Source organism: Scyliorhinus torazame, chromosome 3 (assembly GCF_047496885.1).
Source record: "Scyliorhinus torazame isolate Kashiwa2021f chromosome 3, sScyTor2.1, whole genome shotgun sequence".
Lineage (NCBI taxonomy): Eukaryota > Metazoa > Chordata > Chondrichthyes > Carcharhiniformes > Scyliorhinidae > Scyliorhinus > Scyliorhinus torazame.
In genome coordinates, this window is record NC_092709.1 from 236,863,580 (window position 1) to 236,888,740 (window position 25,161).

At 46.2% G+C, this 25,161-nt stretch overlaps 1 protein-coding gene across 6 annotated transcripts in view; it reads left to right on the forward strand.

The window, feature by feature from the left end:
* Positions 1-25,161, forward strand: part of slc38a9 (solute carrier family 38 member 9) — a 151,871-nt gene that overhangs the window by 71,106 nt on the left and 55,604 nt on the right. For all 6 annotated transcript variants that reach the window (XM_072497025.1, XM_072497026.1, XM_072497031.1 and 3 more), the window contains exons 3-8: positions 1,251-1,380; positions 12,733-12,854; positions 12,963-13,026; positions 13,153-13,246; positions 14,951-15,121; positions 15,494-15,553. In XM_072497025.1, the coding sequence (XP_072353126.1) occupies positions 1,251-1,380; positions 12,733-12,854; positions 12,963-13,026; positions 13,153-13,246; positions 14,951-15,121; positions 15,494-15,553 (641 nt within the window). The remainder of the gene's footprint in view (positions 1-1,250; positions 1,381-12,732; positions 12,855-12,962; positions 13,027-13,152; positions 13,247-14,950; positions 15,122-15,493; positions 15,554-25,161) is intronic.

Below are 25,161 nucleotides of genomic sequence, written 5' to 3' on the forward strand. Positions count from 1 at the left end.
CGATGTACTCGAATCAAAATAAACTCCCCCCTGCCTACTGCCTTCACTGCTTCCCATACCGTACCTGCCGAAACCACCCCCATATCAATAATCTCCATATATCACCGGATGGCCTTCCTCACCCGCTCACACACACCTTCCTCTGCCAACAGCCCCACATCTAGCCTCCATTGTGAGTGCTGGGCCCCCCTTTTTGCTCACTGGTAGGTCCACCCAGTGCGGGGCATGGTGTGAGTTTGGGGCATGAAAGTTCACTAACACCACCGGCATCCCCTCCAGTTTCCAGCTCACCGTAACATACCTTCCCCAGAGTCCGCCACTATACTCCCACTTCAAATGCCACCTGCTTATTGATCAACATTACCACCCCTTCGTTTTAGAGTCTAATCCCGCATGAAATACATGCCAACCCATCCCTTCCTTCATCGAGTCTGGTCCCCCACCTTCAGCTGAGTCTCCTGTAGCATGGCCACATCCACCTTTAATCTTTTTAAATGTGCTAAGACACTGGCCCTCTTGACCGGCCCATTCAACCCTCGCACGTTCCACGTGATCAGCCTGGCCGGGTGGCGCCCTAGCCTACCCCGCCATCTGCCGATCAACCATAGTTCCTCTTGGGCCAGCCTCCAGCCTGCGTCCCGCACCACCTCAGGCCTGCCCTTGGGCGCCCACTGTCCTCAATCCTTCTCCCATTAGCCCCCGCCCATGGCTGCTCGTTCCCCTGGGGTTGTGCACAGCTGCTCTGTTGACCACTGAGCCGACAGGGCAGCTCCCTGAGCCTCCGCCATCTCCACGTGCGTCGCAGACATCGCACCAACTTTTGCACTTTATTTCCCTCTTTTTGTGACTGCTTCCGGCCCTCAGCTCCATACACCAATGGGTCAATCTTTTCTGCTAACTCTCCTGCACCTTTTTGCGTCCTCACATCCACCTGGTGATGGGGCTGCTTTGGCACAGTTGGCTGACCTACTGGCTTGTAATGCAGAACAAGGCCAGTAGCGTGGGTTCAATTCCCGTACCAGCCTCTCTGAACAGGCGCCGGAATGTGGTGACTTCGGGCTTTTCACAGTAACTTCATTGAAGCCTACTTGTGACAATAAGTGATGATGATTATTATTATTAATACCTGTTAACCGGGGAAAAAGTCAGAAAAAACCACCACGAGCGGGGGCCACCAAATGTGCGACCACTCACACCTGGCCGCCACCGGAAGTCCACATTTAATGAAATGTTTTTTTCCTTGTATTTAGACCTTTCTATGTGCCACCCAGAAATCTCCATGGAAATACAGACCCACAGGAATGGGTGACGGAAGAAGCTTCAGCAATGAACAGCCGTGTTCAGTACTACAGCAAGTTGACCACTATACACAAGACCTTGGTAGTATTGCTTGCATTTTTGTTTTACAAAGCTTGGAATAAAAACCCGTGAGCTTTATTCTTTCTTCCGTTTTCCTTCTCTTTACCTCTTCACCCCTCTGTTCCTTTTTTCATTTCCACCCATTGTCATTCCACTTCTGTGCTGATAGCTTGCCTGAAGTAATCTCATAAGTTGGTTCTTTAAAAGTGATGGCACCGTCACAATGGAGTGCGTGGCATTCTTTTGTTCTGTTTCATCATATTCTCTGAATGCTGATTGTGCCTTATTCATCTTGTTAAGCCAGGCCCACCTTTGTACACTGAGCAGGTAAAATGAGCAGTTTAGTAACCGGAACCTCGGCTCCTCTGATTTGATGAGTTAGTTAGTTGGTGAGTTATACTGACCAGGAAAATTTCTCATTGATCTATGGTTTGGTGACTTTACTGATCTTGGAAGCAGTAGTAGTGGCAGAGTTCCTGGATGATGCTTCTGTTTGTTTAATGTGGTGCATGGATTTTGGATAAGGAGGGAGCAGGTGGCTGGTGTTCTATGCACACTTGCTGTAAAGACTCGCATGACCCTTGGGTGTCTGAAAAATGACTGGTAGTGGAGCTGAATGCAAACTAGGCGCTACTAGCTTCAAAGAGTGAGGGAGGAGAATGATGGGGACAGGGAATGGGAACCTTGCTTTCCTCTGCTCTGCACCTTGCTTGAAGTAAGAGGTCAATTGCAGAGCCCCCTATTAGGCTGTTCTTGTGCCACCCAATAAGAAAAGGCTATTTAAATTAAATTGTGCGTGTCTTGCAGAAAACCAGAACGGAGTGGAGAAAGTGGCACTGGGAAGGATAGAAGTATTAACTGATCAGGAGGATATATCCTCCTGGTATCAAGGTAAATAGAAGAATTTGATAGGGAATTATAATGATGGGGTCAGAGGAAGGGAGGAAAGGTTTGCAAAAAGCCTAAATTCGGGCTGAGGTGCATGCATGCGAATTCAGTGTAATTTTTAAAAATAAATTTAGAGTACCCAATTATTTTCTCTTGCAATTTTTTAGGGGCAATTTAGTGTGGCCAATCCACCTAACCTGCACATCTTTTTGTTGTGGGGTTGAAACCAACGCAGACATGGAGAATGTGTAAATTCCACACGGACAGTGACCCAGTGCCGGGATTCAAACCCGGGTCCTCAACGCCGCAGTCCCAGTGCTAACCACTGCGCCACATGCCGCCCCTGAGTGTAGTTAATAAGACTGAACGAAAGCCACAGGTTGCCAAATGAAAGAATGACATTTCTATCACCATCCTAGATTAGAGAAAGACAGGACTGGGCATTAAACACCTTGCATCCAGGAATATTTTAGGAGAGACTGGGTGGAAAAATGGCAAAGTGTCAGGTTCTTGCTGAAAACTTGCATGTTTCTCATGAAACGGAGCCAAGTTTTCTGCCTGGTTGTTTTTTTTTTTTTTAACAGGATTTTCATATTTTACAGAGCAAAGATGAGCGGGAACATACACGAAAAAAATATATATACATCGGTTGTCTTCCATTATATACTTGGGTTGTCTTTTGTTATTTACATTGGTTACAGTTTCTTGTTTTTCAGAAGGTTCTTAGTTTTAGTTGGATCCCCTGCTTCTCTTTCTCTCCCATCCTCCCCCTCTCCTTATGGTCATCTGGCGTGCCCTCTTCGGGTCTTTTATCCTGTTTCTGTTGGGGTGGTGTGATGCCGTATATCTTCAATATTGTGCATGGTCGGGCTCCATGCCTCTGTATTTACCCCCCCCCCCTTTTCATTTGTATCCTTGTTTTACTGTGGCTTCCCCCTCCCTCCCTCTGGCTTGTTGGCTACAAACAGGTCTTGGAACAACTGGGTGAATGGCTCCCATGTTTTCTGGAAGCTCTCTTCTGTCTCCCGGATGGCAAAATAAAGTTTTTCCATTTGGATAAATTCCAACAGGTCAGACAGTCAGTCTGCAGCTTTGGATGATGCTGCAGATCGCCAGCTGAGCAGGATTCTCTGACGGGCGATGATGGAGGCAAAGGCAAGGGTGTCAGCCCTCCTCCTGAAGTGATCTGGCTGTTGGCTTCACCCTCATCCCCACCACCTTGGACATTGCTTCGAAGTAGGCTGTCTAGTACCCGGCTAGTCTGGGGCAAGACCAGAACATGTGAGCATGGTTGGCTGGGCCTCCTTTGTACCGTTTGCATTTGTCCTCCACCTCTGAGAAGAATTTGCTCATTTGGGTTCTGGTTAATTGAGCTTGGTGTACCACTTCAGCTGCATTAAGCTTAGCCTTGCGCATGTAGTAGTGGAGTTGACCCTGTGCAGTGCTTCGCTCCAGAGTCCCCACCCTATTTCAAACCCTCGGTCTTCTTCCCAATCCCACTTTTCCCTGGTCTTGTCCAGAGATGTGTGTGCACTTTCCAGTAGTCGCCCATACAGGTCGCCATAGTTCCCCCTCCCTCAGATACCTGCATCCAGTAGGTCCTCTCTAACAGCGATTGGGCCGTGGGTATGTCCTTGTTTCCCATCAAACATCAAAAAATATGTTTTTGACCTGCATATAGAACATAAAACATACAGTGCAGAAGGAGGCCATTCGGCCCATCGAGGCTGCACCGACCCACTTAAGCCCTCACTTCCTCCCAATAACCCCTCCGAAACGTTTTGGATACTAAGGGAAATTTAGCATGGCCAAACCACCTAAGCTGCACGTCTTTGGACTGTGGGAGGAAACCGGAGCACCCGGAGGAAATCTTGGCTCTTTGCCCCCTGTCAGCTGGAACTTCTCTGTTAGTACCTCTAGTGTCATTAGTCTGTTGTCAGTGTAGAGGTCCCTAACTGTCAGCGTTCCCCCCCCCCCCCCCCCCCGCCCACCCCCGGTCCTGTGTCCACCTTTTGAAGGTGACGTCCATTTTGGCTGGCGCGAACCTGTGGTTTTTGCAGATGGGGGCCTTAATGGACATTTTGGTCAATCCAAAGTGCTGTCATGGTTGATTACACAACTGGAGTGTGGCAATCGCCACTGAGATAGTTGAGTGTTTGGTTGGTGGGGATGGGAGCGCTGTTGTAGTCAGGGCCTGGAGGGGGGTCCCCGTTCAGAAGCCCCACTCCATTCTCACACATGTGGCTTCCGAATCCTTTATCCATCCCTTTACCCAGGGAACCTACGATTTCCCCTTTCAATTCTTTGCCGCCCTGAGCGTGATTGCGAATGGTTCGATCACTAGGGCGAACAGCGACGGGGACACCGGCATCCTTGCCTAGTGCCTCAGTGCAGCTTGAAGTACTTGGAGCTGGTGGTGTTTGTCCGTGCGCTTGGGAGCGCTGTACAGGAGTTTCACCCAATCGGTGAACCCCGTTCCAAGCCTAAACCGCTCCAGTACCTCTGAGGTACTTCCATTCAACTCTGTCGTAGGCCTTTTTTACATCCAGGGAGAAGATCACCTCTGGTGTTCTCTTCCTTGGGTGGGCTCATTATTACGTTCGACAGACGCCTGATGTTCAATATTAGCTGTCTACCTTTGATAAAGCCTGTTTGATCGTCTGTTACTACCTTTAGTACGTAGTCCTGCAGTCTCTTGGCTAGGATCTTGGCCAGTATTTTCAAAATAGCCGCGGTCACCGGACTCGCCATGAGATCAGAGTCCCTGCGCTCCAGGGTTTCCCTTTGTCCTGGGGCTGCCCTACATGGCTGCCAACTGTAAGTATGCCATTTGGGCGAGCTCCTGCACTTCTCTTTGTTCAGAGGACCTCCAAAGTGGATGCTTGCGGTGTTAATGTGGCCACCCTAATACTCTTATTAGCCTTAATCCTATGGTTCTTTCTCTCTCCCCAGTTCTGCTGGTCCTCTCTCTTCCCCCTCCGATTCCTCTGCCGCAACCAACCTCGTTATTTCCTTCTGGGCGGAAATCCGATCGTTCTGGTCTGTTGAGGCCTTTTTGAGTTCTTTTATGGTGTTCCCCTGGGCCTCCAATCGCCTCTCTGCCTTGTCCAGGGTCACTTGCATGGTCGCCAGAGCCTCCACGACTGCCACCCTGAACGCAGCCCAGATATCGGTCTTCGTCTCCTCTCTGTTCTCTTAGTTCCCTGGAGAGGAACGTCCCTGTCCCTGTGCTGTAACGTTCGTCGTTCGTATTCTCCATTCACCCCCTGGTGGTGGGGTTGGGGCTCCATGTGCAGGTTGCCCCACTGGCAGTGCCCACCTCACTGCTGCTGGCAGTGCCAAGAGGCTGCTAGGGTGCTGGGGCAAATGTTCAGTCTTGGTCTTCAACCCTGGAGCCTCCAGGCACCTCAGCACCCCAGCATGGTCATCATGACTGATTGTTGTTTTCAAAGACCAGTAGCGATTAGCACTGGTGTGATGTCACACTGCCGAGGTTGTGGAGAGAGAGAGAGAGAGAGAGAGAGAGTATTTCACGGGTCTGACGCTACAGCGTACTATTTAATGATAGTTAAATGCATTTAAATTTGATCTGTCATCAGGGGGGCAGGGAAGATCTAAAACAGATCATCAATGTGGTTCCCTTGCAAAATGTAGCGGCCATAATGGAATTTGTGCCCGTGGCTAATGGACCAGAAAAATCATACCCAAAGTGAGGTGGGGTGGAGAAAAGAGAAAGAGAGGGAGAGTATTGTTTCAAGATGGCACTGGGGAGAGGATGTTCCACAGAGGTCAAGGACAGAATCTCTGACTGGAGGTAAAGATGATAAAGGCGCAGTAACGTTGATCAGTGTAATATATCGACTGACAACTAGTGGAAAGGATGTTGTGAAACAAATTAGAGGTACAAGAATTATGGCGTAATTATACGTGGACTTCAATTATCCAAACATAGACTGGGATAGGAATGATGCTGAGGGACAAGGGTGAGAATTCCTGGAATGTGTTCTAAGATAATTTGGTAGCAGCATGTTTCTGGTCCAACGAGAGGACAGACACATTAGGCCTTGTGTGTTCGCCCCAGCCTCTGGTGTCTTTGTCTTGAGTTGGTGTCTTGATGTCCGTGGTAACTGGAGTCAGTGTAATGTTCTGCGGTTAACTCGGTGTCTGGTTCTTGACTGAAGTATTCCTTTCCACCGTTGGTTTGATTAGTGTCGGGTTCTTGGAAGGTCCAGGTTGCTTCTTGGCATAGCTTGATTTGGACTGTCTGTCAGTTCCGTCTCTGGCAGGTTAGTTCTTGTTGCCAAAAGTTGATCCGCATGTCTCCATGCTGTATTATCTCTGGTTTGTATGGTGTAGGAGACCGGTCCTGTCTGTGCTAAAATGGTGACAGGTATCCACTTTTCACTTGCCAGAACGTCTTCACTCTAGTGAAAAAGAGGTTTTGTCTTGTTCTCCTGTCCTGTAACGTGACTCTGCTGCTTTTTCTAAATTTTGTTTTGGGTAGTATTAGCAAATCAAATGCTGTATGTGGTTGATGTCTAACCACCAGCGATGCCGGAGAAACTTTGGTTGTTGAGTGCGCAGTATTCCTGGACATAAGCAAGAATCGGCTCAAGCATTTAGACAATGAACCTTGTCAACAAATATTTCATGGTCTGTACATTTGCGGCTAGACAAGTGGATTGGATGTGATGAAATTCTGTTTGACGAACTCTCAAAATGAACTGCGGCAGTATTTTTGGAAGATTTCCTAGAAACAGAGACAATAGAATCAGGAGGAAGCCATTTGGCCCTTTGAGCCTGCTCCGCCATTCATTATCATCATGGCTGATCATCAAGTTCAATACCCTGATCCCTTTGGCCCCAAGAGCTCTATCAATTCCTTCTTGAAATTACATAACATTTTGTCCTCAACTACTTTCTATGGTAGCGTATTCCACAGATTCACCACGCTCTGGGTGAAGAAATTTCTTCTCCCCTCAGTCCTAAAAGGTTTACCCCTTACTCCTCAAACTATGACCCCTAGTTCTGGACTCTCCCACCATCTACATCCAGTAGGTCCTCTCTAACAGCGAATCTACCCTGTCTGATCCTGTTAGAATTTTGTACATTTCTATGAGATTCCCTCTCGCCCTTCTAAACTCCAATGAATATAATCCTAACTGACTTGGTCTCTCCTTATATTACAGTCCCGCCATTCCAGGAATCAGCCTGATAAACCTTCGCTACATTCCCTCCATAGCAAGAGCATCCTTCCTCAGATAAGGATTTCACCCAAACCCTCAACTGTTTTCTCCTGTTGTTTTGGGCACTGTTGCTAGGTTTGCAGATGATTCAAAGATATGCAGAGGGACGGGTCGTATTGAGGAAGCAGGGGGGCTGCAATAGGACTTGGACAGGCAAGGAGAGTGGGCAAAGAAGTGGCAGATGGAATACAATGCGGAAAGTGAGATTATGCACTTTAATAGGAAAAATGGAGGCATACACTATTTTCTAAATGGGAAAAGGCTTCGGAAATCAGAAGCACATAGGAACTTAAGAGAATCTTGAAGGTTGACGTGCAGGTTCAGTTGGCTGTTAGGAAGGCAAATGCATATGTTAGCATTCATGTCGAGAGGGCTACAATACAAGTGCAGGGATGTATTTCTGAGGCTGTACAAGGCTCTGGACAGACCCCATTTGGAGTATTGTGAGCAGCTTTGGGCCCCGTATCTAAGGAAGGATGTGCTGGCCTTGGAAAGGGCCCAAGGAGGTTTACAAGAATGATCCGTGGAATAAAGGGCTCGTCATACGAGGAGCAGTTGAGGACTCTGGGTCTGTACCCGTTGGAGTTCAGAAGGATGAGGGGGATCTTGTTGAAACCGACGGGATACGGAGAGGCCTGGATAGAGTGGACATGTAGAGGATGTGGCCTCTTGGAGGAAAAACTAGAACCCGAAGGTACAGCCTCAGACTGAAGGGACGATCCTTTAAAACGGATGAGGACTAATTTCTTCAGCCAGAGGGTGGTGAATCTGTGGAACTCTTTGCCACAGAAGGCTGTGGAGGCCAAATCACTGAGTGTCTTTAAGACCGATATAGATAGGTTCTTGATTAATAAGGGGATCAGGGGTTATGGGGATGAGAAACATCAGCCATGATTGAATGGCGGAGCAGATTCGATGGGCCGAATCGCCTAATTTCTGCTCCTATGACTTATTGTCTAATGATGGCAACTTTAGGCCATTTCGACTTGAGTATTAGCCAGAATGAGAACCATTCACCCTTCAAACGGTCCGGCATAATCAACATGCACCCATTGCCAGAACTCGTCTGGCCATTCCCACGGGTGTAATGGGGCTAATGGCAGCAGGTTCCACATTTTTGCACAAGACAAACATATTCCTGCCTTCTCGATTTCGGCATCTAGCCCCGGCCACCAAAAATAGCTTCTGGCTATCTCCTTCATCCTTGCAATAACATAATGCCCTTCATGTAATTGATTTAATACATGCTTTCTTAGTGGAGGTGGAATGATCCATTCCTCATAGTAGACCATAAGACATAGGAGCAGAATTAGGCCACTCGGCCCATCGAGTCTGCTCCACCATTCAGTCATGGCTGATATTCTTCTCATCCCCATTCTCCTGCCTTCTCCCCATAATCCCTGATACCTTTTATTGATCAAGAACCTATCTATCTCTATTTTAAAGACACCCAGTCATTTGGCCTCCACAGCCTTCTGTGGCAGAGTTCCACAGATTCATCACCCTCTGGCTGAAGAAATTCCTCCTCATCTCTGTTTTAAAGGATCGTCCCTTTAGTCTGAGATTGTGTCCTCTGCTTCTAGTTTTTCCTACAAGTGGCAACATCTCCACGTCCACTCTATCCAGGCCTCAGTATCCTGAAGGTGGGATAGTAAGTTGCAATGAGGAAATAACATTTACAAATGGATAGGTTAGGTGAGTGGGCCAAGCTTTGGCAGATGGGAGTTTAATGTGAGTAAATGTGAGGTTACCTATTTTGGTTGGGAAAAATAGAAACGCAACTTGCGCTCTAAATGGAGGAAAACGTCAAAATATTTTGGTGCAGAGGCATCTGGGTGCCTTTGTGCATGAGTCACAGAAAATAAGAATGGAGGTAATAAGGAAAGGAAATGGAATTTTGACAGTTATGGCTAAAGGGATAGAGGACAAAAGTAGGGAAGTGTTGCTGCAACCGTACAAGGCATTGGTCAGACCACACCGGGAGTATTGTGTGCAGCAGTGTTGTTCCCCTATCTTGAGGAGGTATGTAGTTCTCTCCGAAGGCCATGAATCTGTGGAATTCACTACCCCTGAGTGCCGGGATAATGAGTAAATCTAAGAAAGAGATGGACAGATTTTTAATTAGTAATGGGTCAAAAGGTTATGGAGACAGGGCAGGAAAGTGGAGTTGAGGCCATGATCGTATTGAATGGTGGAAGGACTGAATTGCCGACTCCTGCCCCTCGTTCTCATGTTATGATCTTGTGCTAAATAGTGAGAAACTGTTCCCTCAAGAGCATCAAGAAATAGAGGGCACAGTTTCTAAACAATTGGCAAAAAGAGTAAACGGTGTAAAAGGTGACACAAGGAACAATCTTACCCAGAAGGTGTTCCTGAAAGGGTGGTGGAGGCATGTTCGATTGATGTATTCAAAGGGGAATTTGATTCTGATCTGAAATCAAAATGTGCTAAGTTACAGGGATGGGCAAGGGAAGTGGTGTTGGGTGGAATGCTCTTTCAGAGAGCTAGTACGCACTCAGTGGACTGAATGACCACCTTCTGCACTGTGGTAGATTCTGAGATGCTTCACAGGGTTATATGTTGTGTTGAACCGACAGCACCTCCCCCACCATGCATTACTTGGAAACAAATCAAGCACAAACACTTTTTACACTTTGAGCCATTGCTATAATAATTCCCCTCATGAAGCTGTCGATGGCCAACTGAATTTAGATAAATAACTCAAATAACCAAGTAATATCCATCCTTGCAAGGTATGTAAGAGCATGTAGTTGGCGCAGATGACTGCAAGTGAAGTCTTTGGTAACTAAGGACGGTAGCTAGACACCAGATATCTAGCTAATGTTTCATTGTGTTTTAGCACTTGTTTGTGAGATGGACTAATACATGCATACATACAATTTACAGTGCAGAAGGAGGCCATTCGGCTCATCGAGTCTGCACTGGCCCATGGAAAGATGACCCTACCTAAGCCCACACCTCCACCCTATCCCAGTAACCCCATCTAACCTTTTTGGACACGAAGGGCAAAATCGCCTGGCCAGTCCACATAACTTGCACGTCTTTGATCTGCTGTGTCACAATTGAGTAATAGATTTTGATTTTAACTGGAGCGAACTCAATTAAACCACTCATCGTTTTTAAACTTTGTGGTTGATGGTGACGGTAGCACCAGAATGTGCAGCAGTATGGGTGCAGCTCCTTCAGCTGTTTGTGGTAAAATTAAGTTTCTGGTACTTGCACAGGGTGTAATATATTCAGTTCTTTAGCTGTCTCCTCCTCCATGCTATTTTGCTGCACATGGAGATCCCTGATACAAATGGTAACTGCCTGGAGAGAGACTTGTAGGAGCTGTCTGCTCTACTATGGCACTCCACTTTATTGAGACACTTGATTCAAGACGATTTAAAGTCCTTGCATGTCAAGTAGTTGCTCCATAAGGCAAAAATATCATTCCACTAGCTGATGAAGTTTCCTAACCTAGATTGAAGTTTTTATTTAGCTTTTGTCACCTTATTCAATGCATTCTCCATGACCCAACGCTTAACAATCCAAAGACAAACCTATGCAATCCGGATCAATTTGCCAGCACATCCTCCTCTGTCAATTTCATTTTTTGAATGCAAACAACATTGAAAGCCTTCAAGACCGGTAGAAACATGATTGGTGTCAGTCATTAACAAGAAAGAACTAGAAAATGCATAGGGTGTCACTAATACAGTACTATGAACTTCTACATGTTTGATTTTATCCCACAGAAACTTGCATTTGTAAGTTATTGTTAACAGAGGAACCTTGGACATTGCCTCGGAGAAGGCTGTCCAGAACCCAGCAAGTTTGGGGCAAGCCCAAAACATGTGGTGTGGTTGGCCGGGCCCCTCTGGCACTGCTCACATTTGTTGTCCACCTCTGGGAAGAACCTGCTCATTCGGGTTATGGTCAGGTGCGCTCTGTGCACCTTTTTGAGCTGCATTAGGCTGAGCTTTGCGCAGGAGGAGGTGGAGTTAGCCCTGAGCTGCATTAGGCTTAGCTTTGCGCAGGAGGAGGTGGTGTTCGCCCTGCTCAATGCTTCGCTCCAGAGTCTCCATCTTGCCTCTCCCCAGTTCGTCCTCCCATTTTTGTCTGGTCTCGTCCAGTGGTGTTCGAGCCCAAGGTTGTGGGGGTGAGGGTGAAGCCATGCCCAATAGTAGCAATCTTGGGAGTATCGGAGCAGCCAGAGTTCCACATGGGGAAGGGGGCAAGAAAAATGTAATGTGTATATACACAACTGTTTATAAATATGAGAAAAGCCAGGCAGCACAATGGCGCAAGTGGTTAGCACAGTTGCCTCACGGCACCGAGGCCCCAGGTTCGATTCCGGCTCTGGGTCACTGTCCGTGTGGAGTTTGCACATTCTCCCCATGTTTGCGTGGGTTTCGCCCCCACAACCCAAAAGATGTGCAGGGTAGCTGGATTGGCTACGCTAAGTTGCCCCTTAATTGGAAAAAAGGAATTGGGTACTCTAAATTAAAAAACATAAATATGAGAAAAGCCAATTAAAGGATTTTTTTTTAAAATAGAGGAACAACCCAAGCACTGTAGAGACACAAGGAAATTTGGTGCCTGGTCAAAGAACGGAAAACTGGGAGAAATTGGTTTTTAAAGTTGGGTTTTCAGGATGCTTTTAAAGAAAGAAAGGGAGATACACAAGAGGAGGGTGTTGGGGAGAAATTCACAAACATGGGCTTATGTGGCTTAAATCCTGACTGCCTTGACAAAGAAAGAAAGTGAATGCACAAGAGACAAAAGTCATGTGAATAGAGTTTTTTTGGGGGCGGGGGGAGAGGCAATTGTGGAGCTCAATAGGTTACTGTGATGGGAGGGCCTAGGTTATTGGTGGATTTTGAGCAGCAGGAAAGTAATTTAAAAATTGAGACATTGAGGGACCAGGGGCTAATGCAGGTATGATGGAAAAGTGGATTTGGTGTGAGTGGTTTTGAAGGAGTTGCTCTTTACAGGGGGTTATAATTCATTGGATTACAAAGTTATTGCAGCATGGAATTGGATGCTCAGACAGTGCAGGTGACATTGAGCACAGAACATGACACAGATCAGCCATGACTCATTGAATGGCAGAGCAAACCTGATGGACCAAATGGCCTACTTCTTATGGTCTTGTGACTGAGATCGTTATGAAAGAAGTTTTTAAAATATGGAAGTTAAGTTTGTCTATAAATTCTGATTCATTAATATTTTACAGATCCCACCTGATCACGTAATTCCTGCTGAAGAGCAAATTTATGTTTACAGTCCACTAGGAAGTGCTCTCCAATTAGAAAGTAGCATAGATGGCGTTGGAAAGAATCACAGCATAGTCACTATGTATGTATAGCTTTACGTTTTCTTCAGTAAGCTACAATTTATAAGGAAAATATCTTAACAGCTTCCATGTTCAAGATCCTAATGATGGTGAATTTTATTTGTTTCCAGATTTTCCATTTGGAATACCATGATGGGTACATCGATATTGAGCCTTCCATGGGCACTTAAGGAGGTTAGAAGTTTCTTATGCATATTATTATCAATATTGTTGCATTTTTTCTGTATTTAATTAAAACATTGTGACTCCATAGCCAGTTTATTAAAGTTAACAGAAACCTTTTTTCTCTTTCCCAATTAGGCAGGATTTACTTTGGGGATTATCCTGCTCGTTTTAATGAGCATGCTGACGCTGTACTGTTGTTACCGGGTGCTGAAATCTCGACAGACTATAGGTGTGTATTATTATTTCATAATAAACTTGGGGCATTTATTGCAGTAATTGAGCGAGTTGCTATAACTTTGCAGAAATGTACCTTGCAAGTAATAATTTGGAGTAGTATTTTTTTGAAATAAATTTAGAGTACACAATTATAATTTCTTTCCAATTAAGGGGCAATTTAGCATGGCCAATCCACCTAACCTGCACATCTTTGGGTTGTGGGAGTGAATCCCACGCAGGCACGGGGAGAATGTGCAAACTCCACACGGACAGTGACCCAGGGCCGGCATTCGAACCCGGGTCCGCTCCGCAGTCCCAGTGCTAATCACTGCGCCACCGTGCTGCCCTTTGTAGTAGAATTTGACCGAACTGCTTATTACAAAGTGGTAACTTGTGTGTTGTCTAATCATTACCATGTTTAATTTGTCCAGCTAAAAGTATGCAAAAAAACATCAATTTTCAAAATATTTAAGTTGGAAAAATATGGAAAAGGGTTGAAAGGTGCCTCGGGGTTATAAAACTGTGAGATTGTTAACACTATCCTGTAAAATGAATTTTGACCTCTATTTCTGAGCATTGGAAACTTGTCCCAGATTTAAATCTTAGTAATTTTTATAGGGAAATGCATTTAATTTGTTACACTAATAAAAGCTTTTTAAAATTAGTTTAGAGTACACAATTAATCTTATCCAATTAAGGGGCAATTTAGCGTGGTCAATCCACCTACCCTGCAAATCTTTGGATTGTGGGGGCGAAACCTAGGCAAGCACTGGGAGAATGTGCAAACTCCACACGAACAGTGACCCAGAGCCGGGATCGAACCTGGGACCACGGCACCATGAGGCAACAGTGCTAGCCACTGCGCCACCGCGCTGCCCTCCACTATAAAAGCTTTGCTACAATTCACAAGGAAAGTGAGAATATATTGAAATAACAAACATAGTTTTGAAACTAAATTATGTTTAGTCAATTTGCGCAACCTTTAGTTCTTTTACATATTCACAGTTCTGAAAATAGTGAATGTAAATGTTGGGCTTTTTGCTCATAGGAAGTTAGTGTTTCAGCATGTCACTTTCAGCTGCTACTTCACTTAATTAGAAATGTTAAATAACTGGAGTGCTGGCTTATTTGGCATGTAAATTAACCTCATGAGTATCCATAAACACAAGTATATGAGAAACCGATCCATTCCATAAATTACCTCCAAATGCCTTTGCCCCAAAAAACCTCAAGCATTGTTGCACATTCCTTGTTGCCCTTGAGAACGGGGTGGTGAGTTGCCTTCTTGAATCACTGCTATCCATGTGATGTGGTTACATGCACGGAAGGGTGTTCCAGGAATTTGACCCAGTGACTGTGAACGAACAGCGATGAGATGTTCCAAGTCAGGATGGTGTGTGGCTTGGAGGGGAACTTGCAGGTGGTGATGTTCCCAGGTTTGTTGCCTTTGACCTTCTATGTGGTGGAGGTCACGATTATGGAAAATGCTGTCTCAGGAAACATGGCCAGTTGTACTTCCATCCTCCTTGTGGTTCGGCTGTTTTCTACTAATTGGGAAAGTGCAAACTGAGCGTAGAATGACACACACCAGTCCGATGGTCTGGGTGAGTTTAAATCCTTGATGCTGGTGAGAATCCATCCATGGGATTTTGTGGCCTGCATCATCCACGATTGCTCCAATTAATATCTTTAACAAAATGTGTTTGTTTTCTTAAAGATTATATCGATACATCAGACTGGGAGTTTCCTGATGTCTGCAAATACTATTTTGGCTCGTTTGGTCAGTGGTCCAGTCTTCTTTTCTCTCTCATTTCTCTTTTTGGAGCCATGATTGTTTACTGGGTCCTTATGTCCAATTTTCTCTTCAACACTGGGAAATTTATTTACAGTAAGTTTTGGAAAACTATTTGTTTCTACCAATTTGGACTTTTGTGTGTAACCTTGATCTCTGCAGTTTTTTTGATACTTGAACCTTTTCAATTATTACATTCAAGATTATGATTAGATCAATTCCTACACTGGTTAAAATCTTGAGCATTCTAATTTTATCAAATTATTGTGAATGGTATTTATTATATTCCCAAAATAGATTGTTTGCGATATATGCTTCAGGGGTTTGCATGCAAGATTTGATGTCACCCACAGTTTTCAATATTCCAGAAGCTAGTGCAACAAAACCGACACAGGGCGATGTGTATAATTGTTAGATTTTTGAACTTGTTTAATCTCACTTACCATGTCCCATTACTTTATTTTCCAGATTATGTTCATAATATCACAGAAGTGGAACACGTTTTAAGTACGAATGGAACTGTTAAAGGTAGGTTATGTCTGATATAGAATTTAAATGTAAACTTCATCACAAAATGTATACATAGTTCATAACTAACTTATCCAGACTTAAGCCCATCATTTATTTCCATTTTATTCTCCAATTATCATAGAATTTACAGTGCAGAAGGAGGCCATTCGGCCCATCGAGTCTGCACTGGCCCTTGGAATTAGCAGTAACACCATCTTGCCTTTTTGGACACGAGGGCAATTTAGCATGTGGCATTTTTTTAACCTTTAATAGATGACTCGCCTTGTTGTCATGCCTCTTATCATTTCTAGGTCCTCTGACCTCTCCAATCTTAACCCCCAATATTTCAGCATTCGTTGGCCTTCTGAACTTTCTGGCGTCTTAGTCTTTACGTCTCATTGACAAGCTAGCTTCTCTCTAAGCCTTGCTTGACATCATCCAAGGCCATCCTGTTCTTTTGTCGAATCTGCTTGTACAGTGTATCATTCAAGTGAGGGGACTAAAAAGGAAGGTAATTGTAGTCGGACAGGTACTGTTTTTTGCAGCCGAGAGCACAAATCCAGAATCTGTTTGACCTTTCGTACCTATGCTGACTCTCTGAAAGAGCAATTTACCTGGTGGCATTCCCCTTCCTTTCCCAGAGTCCTGCAAATTTTCCCTTTTCAGATGACAATCCAATTCCTTTTTTAAAACTTCAATTGATCCTGAAGGCGGTGTTACCTGCCCGGTGCCCGGATTAAGGACACCCCATGGCTGGAGAGGAACTTTGAGTAGGAGGGGAAGTGTCCATTTTTCATCGTCCCACGTGGCTACCAGTGATATAGGTAGGACTAAGAAAGAAGTTCTGCTGAGGGAGTATGAGCAGCTACTAAATTTAAAAAAAACAAATCACACAGATAATATCATCATCCTAGGGGTTACCATTGAGCAGAAACTGAACTCGACTAGCCATATAAATACTGTGGCTACAACAACAGGTCAGAGGCTAGGAACCCTGCAACGAGTAACTCACCTTCTCACTCCCCAAAGCCTTTTCTCCAAGTCAGGAGTGTGGAATGCTCTCCACAAGTGCAGTTCGGCACCATTCAAGACACCGCCTCCCCTTGATTGGCACCACTTCTACAAAAATTTGCTCCCTCTTACTGGCACACAGTAACAGTACTGTGTACCAAAACAAGATGAACTACAGGAAGGCTTCTGAGACAGGACCTTCCAAATCCACAACCAGCTAACTTTTAGACGGACAAGGGCAGCAGATATGTGGGGACACCACCACCTGGAAGGTTCCTTCCAAACCAAACATTATCCTGACGGGAAAAATATCACCGCTCATGGGTGCAGGAAGTCTCTCCAGCTGCAGCTTCTTGAAGCCCGAGTTCTGATGCTGGAGCAGCAGTTGGGAACATCCATGAGGCGGAAAGTATCATGGATAGCTGGTATAGAGAGGTGGTCACACCGCAGGCTCAGACTCCACAGAAAGAGAATGGGTGACCACCAGGCAGAGTAAGAGGACAGGGAAGGCACAGCAGGAATTCTCTGTGGCCATTCCCCTGACAAACTGATAAACTATTTTGCATATTGTGGAGGGGAATGGCCTCTCGGGGAAAATAGTAGCCATCAAATTCATTGCACCATGGTTGGCTTTGCTGCACAGAGTGGAGTAAAAAGCCTGGGGGTGCAGTAGTTATGGGATCCAATTGTAAGGGGAATAGGTGACAGCATGGTAGCACCGTGGTTAGCACTGTTGCTTCACAGTGCCAGGTTCCCAGGTTCGATTCCCGCTTGGGTCAGTGTCTCTGTGGAGTCTGCACGTTCTCCCCCTGTCTGCGTGGGTTTCCTCCCACAAGTCACAAAAGACTTGCTGTTAATTAATTTGGACATTCTGAATTCACCCTCTGTACCCAAACAGACACTGGAATGTGGCGACAAGGGGCTTTTCACAGTAACTTCATTGCAGTGTTAATGTAAGCCTACTTGTGATAATTTTTAAAAAAAATTTAAATTTTTGAAACTTTATTTAAAACCAATTTGTAACATTTCCAGAGAGAAAACAGGCCCAATGCAAAGAGCCTTAACATAGTGAAAACAAACAGTGGGAAAGAATAAACATGTTAATAAAGCACTTCCCCTGTCAGCTCTGTTTGCCCTGCCCAACGTGTTCAACTAAACTAACGTGGCTCTTCTCCCCCCCGCCCCCATTTGCCCATTTAAGTCTCCTCTGCTCTCCTTCCCGGCTGCCCCCCCCCCCCCCCCCCCCCCCAACCTCCCCTACCCCCCGAGGCTTGACCTGCCAGGCCAGCCCTGTGCTTGGCCCTAGTCCACCCCTCCTCCTACTCTCCCTGGGGCCCCCTGACCTACGCTAGCTACGCTGACCCCTGCCCTTGGCGCCTGACTGTCTCCCACCCATGTGCTCGGGCCCTCCCCCCACACACCAAGGACCCATTAACCTGATTGTATCGCACTGAGCCCTTTCGCCAAAAGGTACCAAGTGCAGGGTCCCCTTTGCAGGACCCCTCTTTCTTACCCCCACCTCTATGCTGTCCCCCAAAAACACCCTACACAATGTGCTCCCGCTCTCTGTCCCGGCTGAAAACAATCTTGGATAAAACATTACAGTACAGGATAATTTAACAAACTATCGCCACACAAAAGCTCTGAGAGCCCAGAGTCCTTTAGTTCAAGTCCAGCTTCTTTTAATAAAAGTCCACACCTAGTCTGAGCAAATTAGGTTAACAGACCGCCGCCACTGTACAGCACTGAGAAAACTAAGTGCCCGTTAGTTCAAGTCCAACTTCTTTTCTTTAATAAAAGCCCAAACCTGTTCTGGTGCCGCAAAGTAGTAGTGGAGTTCCTCAAACGTAACCCAAAGCTTCGCAGGATACAGCATTCCAAACCTCACCTTTTTGTAGAGGGCTGCCTTTACCTTGATGAATTCTGCACGCCTCTTGGCCAGCTACGTTCCCAAATCCTGGTAGATGCGCACCTCACAATTCTCCCATCTGCTGCTCCTCTCCGCCTTGGCCCATCGCAGCACATGCTCCCTGTCAGCAAGCCGGTGAAAGCGGACCACCAAGGCCCTCGGTCGATCGCCCGCCCAGGGCTCTATGCGCCCCAACCAACTCCAGGGGTCGGGGGAAGGCCTCCGGTCCCATCAGCGCCTCGAGCATACCTTTCACGTATGCACCCACATCGGACCCCTCGCAGCCCTCAGGGAGGCCAACGATTCTCAAATTCTGCTTCCTGGCTCTGTTCCCCAGCTCTTCAAGCTGCTCCTGCATCCTCCTCTGGCGGGCGTTCTGCTCTTCCACCTCGTGCTCCAGCTCTGCCTCCGTGTCCGCCTGGCTGGAGGGCTTCACATCGACCTCCCTGAGCACCTTTTCCTGGACCGCCTGCGCCTCGACCATTCGGTCCATTACCGCCCTCATCGGGTCAACGTGTCCCTCTTCAATTCGGCGAAGCAGTTCTTAAAAAAACTCCATCTGCTGCTCCCTTGGCCAGTGAGCCTCCGCTCCCTGGTCCCTGCCGTCCGTCATGTTTCGCTGCCTGGCCTGGGGTCCCCGCTTGGAGCCCTGCCGCTCCACTTGACCACTTCTGGTCCGGCTGCTCATACCCTGGGGGGGGCAGGTCGCCAGGTCCTGCAAAAGTCTGTTTAAAAGGTCCGTTTGCCCATCGCGGGCGGGAGTGATCCAACCTGCGACCTCCTACTTGTGATAATAAAGATTACTTTCCTTTTTTGTGGTTGCAAACTAGACTCCAGGGTGGTATGTTGCCTCCCAGGTGCTCGAGTCAAGGATGTCTGAGTGGCTACAGGACATTATAGAGGGGGTGAACACCTAGTGGTCGTGGTGCACATTAGTGCAAATGACAGGTTTTTTTTTAAAACAAAAGGGACGAGGTCTCAAAAGCCAAATATAGGGAGCCAGGAAGCACATTGAAAAATAGGACTTCAAAGTTGGTGATCTCAGGTTTGTTATCAGTGTCACATGCTGTTCAGAGTAGAAATAATAGGATCTATTTGATGAATATGTGGCTGAAGAGATGATGTGAGAGGGTGGGTTTCAGATTCCTGGGATATTGGGACTGTTTAAGGGGGGGTGGGACCAGTTTAAACTGGACTGGTTACACTAGGGCAAGACCAGGACTGATATCCTCGGGAGAGTATTTGCTGGAAGAGTGAGGAGGAGGAAACTAGAACAAAAACAAAAGACAGAAGGGGGATTAAGAAAAATGATAGGCAGAGTGAAGTCAAGGGTCATAGTGGGAACAGGATAAGTAATGTTAAGACCAGCCTTAAAGCTTTGTGCCTTTAATGCATGGGGCATTGAACATCCAAGGGTATTTGGTATTTAGGAAGGAGAGACACAAAAGGAAAAGTGAGTTGCATTGCTGGTTGAAGAGGAAATTAACGCAATAGTGAGGAAGGATATTAGCTCCGGCAATGGAATCTGTGTGAGTAAAGCTGAGAAACACCAAGGGGTAAAAGATGTTAGTGGGTGTTGTATATCAACCCCCAAACTGTAATGTTGATGTTGGGAATGGCATTAAACAGCAACTACAGAGGCATGTGATAAAGGAACATCTGTAATTGGGGATCATTTTAACCTGGTATGTAGATTGGGCAAATCAAATTAGTCACAACACCACCATTGAGGAGGAATTCCTGGATTGTATATGGGATGTTTTCTGGATCAATATGTTGAGGAACCAACTAGGGAGCAGGCCATCTTAGGCTGGGTATTGTGAAATGAGAAAGGAAGCATTGACAATCTAGTTATGTGACACCCCTTGGGAATGAGCGACCATAATATGATATAATTTTTCATCAAGGTGGAGAGTGACATAGTTGATTCTGAGACCAAGGCTCTGAATAAAGGAAACTACAATGGTATGAGGCATGAGTTGGCTGTGGTGGATTGGGTGTCTTTACTTTCAGGGATGATGGTGGGTAGACAATGTAGTAGTAAATATTTGAAGGGCACATGGGTGAACTGCAGCAATTGTTTATTCTTATCTGGCGCAGAAGTAAAACGGGAAAGGTGGCCAAACCATGGCTTACAAGGGAAATTAGTGATGGTATTAGATCCAAGGAGGCCTACAATTTGGCCCAGAAAAACAACCGACCTGAGGATTGGGAACAGTTTAGAATTCAGCAAAGGAGGACTCAAGGGATTGATTAAGATGAGGAAAGTAGAGAATGGGAATAAGCTTATGGGGAACATAACTAGCTGTAAAAGCTTCTACAGGCATGTGATGCAAAAACGATTGATGAAGACTAATGTAGGTTCTTTGCCGTCAGAAACGGGAATTTATAATGGGGAGCAAAGAACTGGCTGACCAACTAAACCTCTTCAAGAAGGAGGAAACAAATAAGATACTCCAATGTTAGGGTTTAGTGAAAGAGAGGAACTGAAGGAAATTAGTATTAGTAGAGAAAGGTGTTGGGGAAATTGAAGGCTGATAAATCCCCAGGGCCTGATAATCTACATCCAAGAGTACATAAGGTAGTGGCCGAGAAATAGTGGATGCATTGGTGGTCACCTTCCAAGATTCTACAGACTCTGGAACAGTTCCTCCAGATTAGAGGGCCGCTAATGTAACCCCTGTATTTTTTTTTTTTAAAAAGGAGGTAGCGAGAAAATATGCACTTATAGACCAGTTCGCCTGACATCTGTAATGGGGAAAATCCCAGAGTCCATTATAGCCGAGCACTTGGAAAGCAGTGGCAGGATCGTAAAGAGCTAGCATGGATTTATGAAAGAAAAATCATGCTTGACAAATCTACTGGAATTCTTCGAGGATGCAACAAGTAGAGCTGACGAGGGGAAGCCAGTGGATGCAGTTTTTTTTGGACTTTCACAAGGCTTGACAAAGTCCTCCATTGATTAGCTTGTAAAATTAAAGCGCATGGAATTTGGGGGTAGTGTATTGAGGTGGATAGAAAACTGGTTGGCAGTCAAAACAGTAGGAATAAACTGGTCTTTTTCTGAATAGCAAGCAGTGACTAATGGGGTATCATAGGGATTTGTGCTAGGACCCCAGCTATTCACAATATATATTCATGATTTAGAAGAGGGGAACTAAATGTAATATCTCCAAATTAGCAAATGACAAAGCTGGGTGGGACGGTGAGCTGTGAGGAGGATGCAGAAATGCTTCACTGTGATTTGGATAAGCAAATGAATGGCAGATGCAATATGATTTGGACAAACTGGAGGGCAGCACGGTAGGGCAGTGGTTAGCACTGCTGTCCCCCACCCCCTCCTGTGGTTCACCTATCTTTCCTCTTAGGTTTAGCTGCCCTCCCCCTCTCCCGATCTAGCTCTCCCTCTCATGCTTTGGCTACATAACTAGGGGGAAAGGGCTATTCTTCTGCTTGTTCGCTGGCCACAAACCGGTCCCAGAACAATTGGATCCCCCATTCGATCCCGGCCCTGGGTCATTGTCATGTGGAGTTTGCACATTCTCCCCGTGTCTGCGTGGGTCTCGCCCCCACAACCCAAAAGATTTGCAGGTTAGGTAGATTGGTCTCGCTAAATTGTCCCTTAATTGGGGGGGAAAAATTGGGTATTCTAAATTTAAAACAAGTGGGAAGGCAGACTATTATTTGAATGGCTGTGAAGTAAGAAAGGGGGATGTGCAACGAGACCTGGGTGTCCTTGTACACCAGTCACTGGAGGAAAGCATGCAGGTGTAGCAGGCAGGAAAGAAGGCAAATGGTATATTGGCCGCCTTAGCGAGCGGATTTGAGTACAGGAGCAGGGATGTCTTGCTGTAACTATTCAGGCCTTGGTGAAATCGCACCTAGAATATTGTGTACAGTTTTGGTCTCCTTATGAGGAGGGATGTCTTGCTATAGAGAGTGCAGAGAAGGTTTACTAGATTGATTCCTGAGCTGATGGGACTGACGGATGAGGAGAGATTGAGTCGGCAAGGATTGTATTCGCTAAGGTGGCAACTGTGGAGTTTGCACATTCTCCCCATGTTTGCGTAGGTCTCACCCCCACAATCCAAAGATGTGCAGGATAGGTGGATTGGCCCCATTAAACTGCTCCTTAATTGGGGGAAAAAAAGAATTAAAGGATTGTATTCGCTGGAGTGTAGAAGAAAGAGGGGGGTGTTATGACACCCTAGCGAGTGCGCGATCAATTCCAGCATAGGTCCTGGAGTCCTGCACAAGTGAATTAACCAATAATTAATATAAAATTTCCGAGATCTTTGGCCCTTGCCAGCTCCACTGACTTACGGGCGCCAGATTTGTAAGTTAAACACAACAGCTGTTTTGTTTATAATAGAAATAAAGTTGAAACATACAATAATTATAATGGAATAACAGGCAGCTAATCTCCAACTCTTCCCTTTTACAGTCCCATCCTTAACCAAACACACACTGGGAAGGTGGCTGTCCACACCACCCCCCCCCCCCCCATCCTCAGCCTGTGTTTTAAGCTTGACTGGTTTGGAGGCTCACCAGAATGTCCCCGAGCTGTACTGAGGAAGACAGAGTAACGTAGGAGCAGCTTCCAAAGTATTTTGCAGAGGTCTGTTAGCCTTTCAGGGAGAGAAACTCAAAAAGTTGTAGATGTGCATTTGGGTGTCGGAGAAACAATTACCGAGGGCAGTACTCGAATGGGTCTGGCGTTGCTGTTGTCACCTTCTCCCGGACGGATTTCGCTGCCGTTGTCATCTCACGACCACCTCCGCTTCAACCGTTCCTCCCGTCTTTCGCCTGTATTTGCCTTGTTCTCTGTTCCTGTAGATGCCAAGTTTGTTATCGTTGCCCTGCCCCATCCCCATCCCCGTCCCCGTCCCCCCACACCTCCCTGGTTCTCCTCTATTGTTCCCTGTCTCTCTGCCCTATTTTACCCCCCCCCCCCCTTCTGCCCCCCCCCCCCCTCCTGTGGTTCACCTATCTTTCCTCTTGGGTTTAGCTCCCCCCCCCCTCCCTCATGCTTTGGCTATTTTCCCCTGATTCTTTGCTACCTGGCTATTCTTCTGCTTGTTCGATGGCCACAAACCGGTCCCAGAATAATTGGGTGAATGGCTCCCACGTTCTGTGGAAGCCGTCGTCTGACCCTCTAATGGCGAATTTGATTTTCTCCATTTGGAGAGATTCCGAACAGGATTCTACTGCGGGCGATCAGGGAAGCAAGGGTGTCCTCCCTCCTACCTAGGAATAGATCTGGCTGGTCTGAAACCCCGAAGACCGTCACTTTCGGGCATGGCTCCACCCTCATCCCCAACATAGAACATAGAACGATACAGCGCAGTACAGGCCCTTCGGCCCATGATGTTGCACCGAAACAAAAGCCATCTAACCTACACAATGCCATTATCATCCATATGCTTATCCAATAAACTTTTAAATGCCCTCACTGTTGGCGAGTTCACTACTGTTGCAGGTAGGGCATTCCACGGCCTCACCACTCTTTGCATAAAGAACCTACCTCTGACCTCTGTCCTATATCTATTACCCCTCAGTTTAAAGCTATGTCCCCACGTGCCAGCCATTTCCATCCGCGGGAGAAGGCTCTCACTGTCCACCCTATCCAACCCCCTGATCATTTTGTATGCCTCTATTAAGTCTCCTCTTAACCTTCTTCTCTCCAACGAAAACAACCTCAAGTCCATCAGCCTTTCCTCATAAGATTTTCCCTCCATACCAGGCAACATCCTGGTAAATCTCCTCTGCACCCGCTCCAAAGCCTCCACGTCCTTCCTATAATGCGGTGACCAGAACTGTACGCAATACTCCAAATGCAGCCGTACCAGAGTTTTGTACAGCTGCAGCATGACCTCCTGACTCCGGAACTCAATCCCTCTACCAATAAAGGCCAACACTCCATAGGCCTTCTTCACAACCCTATCAACCTGGGTGGCAACTTTCAGGGATCTATGTACATGGACACCTAGATCCCTCTGCTCATCCACACTTCCAAGAACTTTACCATTAGCCAAATATTCCGCATTCCTGTTATTCCTTACAAAGTGAATCACCTCACACTTCTCTACATTAAACTCCATTTGCCACCTCTCAGCCCAGCTCTGCAGCTTATCTATGTCCCTCTGTAACCTGCTACATCCTTCCGCACTGTCGACAACACCACCGACTTTAGTGTCGTCTGCAAATTTACTCACCCACCCTTCTGCGCCCTCCTCGAGGTCATTGATAAAAATGACAACCAGCAACGGCCCCAGAACAGATCCTTGTGGTACGCCACTTGTAACTGAACTCCATTCTGAACATTTCCCATCAACCACCACCCTCTGTCTTCTTTCAGCTAGCCAATTTCTGATCCACATCTCTAAATCACCCTCAATCCCCAGCCTCCGTATTTTCTGCAATAGCCTACCGTGGGGAACCTTATCAAACGCTTTACTGAAATCCATATACACCACATCAACTGCTCTACCCTCGTCTACCTGTTCAGTCACCTTCTCAAAGAACTCGATAAGGTTTGTGAGGCATGACCTACCCTTCACAAAGCCATGCTGACTATCCCTAATCATATTATTCCTATCTAGATGATTATAAATCTTGTCTCTTATAATCCCCTCCAAGACTTTACCCACAACAGACGTGAGGCTCACCGGTCTATAGTTGCTGGGGTTGTCTCTACTCCCCTTTT